The sequence below is a fragment of the Micropterus salmoides genome, unplaced genomic scaffold, assembly GCF_014851395.1.
Source record: "Micropterus salmoides isolate LMB-PRFRI ecotype aquatic unplaced genomic scaffold, ASM1485139v1 Ms_hic_scaffold_2, whole genome shotgun sequence".
NCBI lineage: Eukaryota > Metazoa > Chordata > Actinopteri > Centrarchiformes > Centrarchidae > Micropterus > Micropterus salmoides.
This window is the reverse complement of record NW_024041150.1, coordinates 31,896,504-31,902,002: the sequence shown is the minus strand read 5'-3', so window position 1 is coordinate 31,902,002 and position 5,499 is coordinate 31,896,504. Positions and strand designations below refer to the sequence as shown.

Genomic DNA, 5,499 nt, shown 5'->3' with positions numbered 1-5,499 from the left:
CAATGGTATCAAATGCAGCACAAAGATCTAATAAAACGATCTGAGAAACCTTTTAAAAAGGTGGTATTGTGCTTTTTGTTTTTTTCCCACTCCTTTATTGAGTTATATATCTTTTTTGTGCATGTAACAGGTTTGCAAAGTGAAAAAGTCCAAAGTCCACCCCAAAGAGAGTTCCCATCTCCCATAGAAAGCTCTGCTCTCAACTGCCTGAAAACAGCTCATTTGTAGTCCAGCCTTTACTTCCTTTACTTGTGACGTCACAATGAAAACGCAAAGCTTGCCAAGCAGCTAGCGGGGACAGGCACGCCCTCAAACCAAGCTAGTCTGAGCGGAGGCCCTTTGGCTCGACTCGCTTTTGTTTGGTTTTCCATTGTAGAAATGTTGTACCTGTACCTGCTTCCAGGTACTTTTTTTCATATCATCTCACCTCCGTCGAGGTTCCAAGCAAGCTGAGGGATACTAAAATGTAACGTGAAAACACGACAGACTGCTGATTGGTCAGAGAATCGTCACTATTCACTGCATCATCATTGCGTGCGCCAGACAGAGGTCAGCAACAGAAAGTTTTATATTTTACAGTTTTTGTATGGAATTTCATCACTGAATCCACTTCTGAGAAGTTTTGAGGTGAAATCAGCTGTGTAGATTTCGAATACTGACATTTTTATGAGAAGTGATGGCGGAACAAAAATGTGCTTGAATATTTTAGGAGTTCAGGAGCTCCGCGAGTGGCTGCGGGAGAAGCCTGTGCCAACCCGCGGGAGGAGCGTGTGAGTCCGGCCAGCCGCCCGCTCACAGAGCCCTCTGCTCCCGCCGTCACACAGACCGCTGCAGCAACAGCAGTGGAAAACACAGCTGGAAGGTTTTCATACCGCTTATCTGTCTTTACATTCTGAGTAATGTTTAAACATTTTAACTTAAAAAAGAGAAAGCTGTGTGGGTCGCTGGTGTGTGTGTCGCATTGAACATTAGCTTTATTGGTTGTGAATTATATTTAAAATAAACACGGCAATGTAACTTCACAGACTGTTCCAGTGCGGACTTGTTGTAAACGTTGGCTAACACAGCTAAAGTTATAACTATAATGCTAATCTTACACCTGATGTGAAAGCTAGTGAGCAAATGTTCAAATTGTTTGGCCAATTTTTATGTAAAATTGAGTTGAAATATGGTGATTTTTGTAGTGGTTTATGGTAAGATGTAGAACAATGTTGTTGTTGATGTTGTGTGGTTGTGGACTTGTGAGTAACTTATACCATCTGCAAGGTTACGGTCGCAGTCTGAAGCAGCTTTGATGCTTGTGATTGGCTAGTAGTCCTTACCTGAGAACTGCGCATGTGCAACTCCCAACAAAGATTTACAAGTAAGATGCATCATTCTGTAGCTCAAGAGCGGAACATACAACACATAGAAAAATATGGTGTTTTTTGAAAATTAAACTATGTAAACCTGTTCTGGTACAACCTCTAATTAAGATTTTGAACCTGAAAATGATAAACAATAATACAATAATTGAACATCGAATCTGTTTCTTCTCACATAAGTTTAATCATCACCAGTTAAATTATTCAACTGTGATTTGGGCACTGAAGTTTTTGAAGAGTATGTTGGACCATCAATGCCAGCTCATAACCCACTGACGTTTCTGTCCAGTATGCAGAACATTAATCACAGAACATTAATCACAGACTAATGCGGTGGGTAATGTTTCTTTCATCTTTAATGTCCAACATTTTAATGGTCGGGAAAATGTAATGGCTGTGTGTAGAGTCTCTCTCTCTCTCTCTCTCTCTCCTGTTTTCAGGTCTTTCAAAGCCAAGATGAATCCAAAATGGCTCTCTCTTCCTCATCTCCCTCCTGGAAGGCGGGTGCCTGCTGCTACGTTCCTTTATTGTTTAATGACAATAAAGATGAACCATGACCCCATGTGTTATGACATAAGTGCATATATTATATATCTTTATTATTATATCGACATATCTTAGAAAGTGAACACAATATTCAGATTCTCAGTAGATATTTATTGATTGCAAGCAAGAGGCATCATCAGCATTACACAGATATTACAGAGAAGAGGCGGTCTCTCCTCAGTTCTTATAGTACTTTCAGATAACACACATCAGGACAACAACAGGACAAACAGGATTTCACTCTAGGTGTTATTCAGCCTTAATTTGCTTGGTGACATTTCCTTGGCTGAGGACACATTGTTCTTCAGTTATTACACTACAATATCTATCACAATAACACATTCCACCTGCACCTTCTCCTTAAACTCCTCCACATGTACAGGATGTCTCGTTGTTGTGCAGAAATGTTTCTAACATTCTCAGAAGACACAGGAAGAGGTTTCAACCCCCTCCAGGCTAAACTCCTTTATATTGAGTTTACTTGTAATTACTTTCCCAACATCCTAAACATTATTGGCAGCTGTTTAAGTCTAAATTCAAATTTTCATGGCAATATAGTAGATTATTGCACAGTATAGCATCATTGATCTCGGGTTTTCGGAATCATCCTTCTGGTCATTGAATTCTTATGGTTTACTGACCAGAAAACCACTGAAGCTCGTGGTCTTGCCGGCTCCCCAAACACGATAACCTCCAGGCAGGCTCACATACACCTGGTCCCCTACTTCAAGCTTCAGAAATGCTGCATTTCCTGAGTTATCCCCTCTGTCAGAGCCTGCAGTGTTATATGTTGCAACAACGGTCTCGTCATTCTTCATCAGTGAAAGCCCTGATTTCTGTTCTCCAGCACAATAGAAGAAGGTAAAATAATAAAATCCTTCAACAGGCGCAGTAAAGATACCTGTGGAAACAAAATAGTATTGATCACATATAAAGGTTTCTGAGAAGCTTTTTGCCTTAAAAGGTATTCAAAATTAACATCCGCCTGCTGCTGCAGGAAACAAGGACGATCACAACTGACTGAACCAAACAGTAAATGTGCTGTAAAAATCATCAGTTAGCTAAAAGAGGGTAAAAGGTTCCTTAGAGCTGATGGTCAGTGCATAGTCGGGTGATAACTCTGTCACTACCAGCACCTCCTTTCATCTGACATAAAGTCAATTCCTTCATTGTTCATTTAGAAAATATTGATGTATTGGTCTGGACTTACGCTGGTTAGCAGTAATTAGATTACTGATGTGATTTATGATACATTGCTACCAGTTTGAACCAGTATTTAAAATGTCTTACCAATACTCAAACCAAAAAATTAACATGTGTGATGTAATTACCTGAAGGGGCATTGTAGGCTTTACCAATGTTTGTAACCGTTTTGTTGAAAACCAGAGTATGGGTTGTCTCGAATGGTCCATAGGTCGCTCCGAGGTCTGCCACTGCAGTGAACATCACCTTTTCAACTATAAAACAAAACATTTTCAACGTGTTAATTTGTCGAAGCTTTTCTTTTCATCACAATACATGCATTGCATTGAGAGCAGATTGTAGGTTTAACTTCATACTGATTTTCTACCTTGTCATGTTAATTATGCTGAGAAGATGTTCAAATATGATTTTATGTGCTTTTCAAGCTAGAAAATCAGAGACACAATGTCCTGAATTAAGCTTCATTTATGTATTTATTTTAACATGACATTAGATTATTTCACATACAACAAGACTTACTCCACAGTGCACCGAGCAGTACTAGGTGTTAGTGAGTCCGGGCACTTGCCATAGGCTGGGCTCCATTTGGCTCTGCCATTTCTCTGCAGCAGTTAATGTGCAGGTGGTACATTAGGTGGCAAGTATGAGTTGAATGTATCTATTACCCGATAGTCAAACAACAGCAGGTATTGGAGATGATGCAGTTGCTAACTTTACTGTATAATTTTTAAAGATTTTAGTGCTGGCAGAGACAGGACACTACCTTTTACATTTCCATTCATCAGCTACACACCATGTGAAATGTTTTTTAATTGACAGCACTGCAGCGTACATAAAAACGATGTGAACCATAAAACACCACGTGCACCATACACATCAGAGATGAATACATGTTTCACAAGACTACATAATGAATGAAATGTGTCTCTCTCAACATATAAAATAGTTTAAAAGATAAAAAATAAATAAAGTATCAGTACCATCTCCACTACCTGCAGCGGATTATCAGCTGATAGAGATTCATCACTATATCTGCCACCTCATGAATTTCTCTACCCGTGACACTACGTAACAGGTGGCATGATGGTGCTGTATTGAATTCTGCTTCACTATTGGTTTATATTTCCCCTTACTTTATGCAGAGCACAAATGTTTCCCTATCCCAGACCAGTCTTTTTCTGCTGTGCTCAACCTCAACACAACCTTACCCTAACCCCAACCAGATAAATATACAACACCTAAACATAACCTAACCTTAGTCCTAAACCAAACCACAGTGGGCAACGGAACGGGAAACTCGATTTAAACACTGTCAGCATGTTTCTTCTATGGTGTTCCCCAAGGCCCAATTTAAAAAACATATATTTGAGTCAGGATTGAAGTTTGACAAACAAATAAATCAGGCAGCAAAATGAAGCTCCATTTCATCTCCAAACTCAGATCAATTCTCTGACCTGGAGAAATTCATCAATGCTTTCATATCCTTCCATCTCAATTAATGCAACTTGTGATATTTTGGTCAGTCAGTGTTTTTTATACCATTTCCGACTGGTTCAAAATGCATCAGCAAGAGTTTTAACAAGGTCAAAATGAGATGTCATATTACTTCCATTCTTGCCTCCCTAAACTGGTTGCCTGTTAGCTAGTCAGGATTGATTTTTAAATCCAATTGGTTGTTTATAAAGTATTAAATGGTCTAGCCGCCTTTTAAATTGCAGAATTCCTGTCCCCATAAAACACTGTAAGTGAAGTGAGATCATCTGGCCAAAGACTTCTGTCTGTCCCGAGTCCAGCTCTAATGTTATAGGGACAGGGCCCTCTCTAGTTGAGTTAATACATTCTTCAATGAAGTCTACAGAGAAAAGGTTTCACTTTACCTGCCATCTCTGTCGGTCAATCACTTGTGTTGGGATACCAGGCAAACTGTGTTTCGCTAGTCTTGGCTCCGTCTCCAAAGCTGTGATTCAGAGGATGTCTGTTCCTGCTTTTATGTTGTTGGCTCAATGATGATGTGTGCCTGCCAAGAATTGGACTTTGTGATCCTTATCTTTAGATTAGGAAAAGATAAGACTTTTACGTGGCACAAGGTAGATTTTTTTGATCAGTTTACAGAACTAAAATTTGTAGATCCCTTTATGCTACTTGAGAAAACAAAGCTTATATACAAAGATTGTAAACAGATAGATGGGTTGATAAACAAGTCATAGAAAAAAAACAATTTTACATGGCGCAGTCTCACAGCCTCAAGGAGGAAGCTGCTTTGAAGTCTGGTGGTATGGTAGCGGACGGCCTTTACTTGTAGAATTTTAATAGTGTGTTATTGCTACTTTAACCTAAAGGATCTGGCCAACTTTGTTTTATAATGATAATAAAAAGTAGTAATAGT

The 5,499-nt window shown here is 39.2% G+C and overlaps 1 protein-coding gene across 1 annotated transcript; it reads right to left on the bottom strand.

Annotated features, from left to right (window-relative positions):
* Window positions 1-2,006: 2,006 nt before the first annotated feature.
* LOC119912974 (complement C1q-like protein 4) lies at window positions 2,007-5,133 on the bottom strand. Its single transcript, XM_038732262.1, has 3 exons — window positions 4,991-5,133; window positions 3,242-3,367; window positions 2,007-2,811 (listed from the first exon to the last, which is right to left on the bottom strand). Exons 1-3 carry the CDS (start codon window positions 4,995-4,997, stop codon window positions 2,537-2,539), a joined length of 408 nt encoding a protein of 135 aa, XP_038588190.1. The 5' UTR covers window positions 4,998-5,133; the 3' UTR covers window positions 2,007-2,536.
* Window positions 5,134-5,499: the final 366 nt, after the last annotated feature.

Coding starts and splice junctions, on each gene's coding strand:
- LOC119912974 (XM_038732262.1), bottom strand. Junction 2,812..3,241: donor AGCCTACAATGCCCCTTCAG/GTAATTACATCA, acceptor TTGTTTCCACAG/GTATCTTTACTGCGCCTGTT.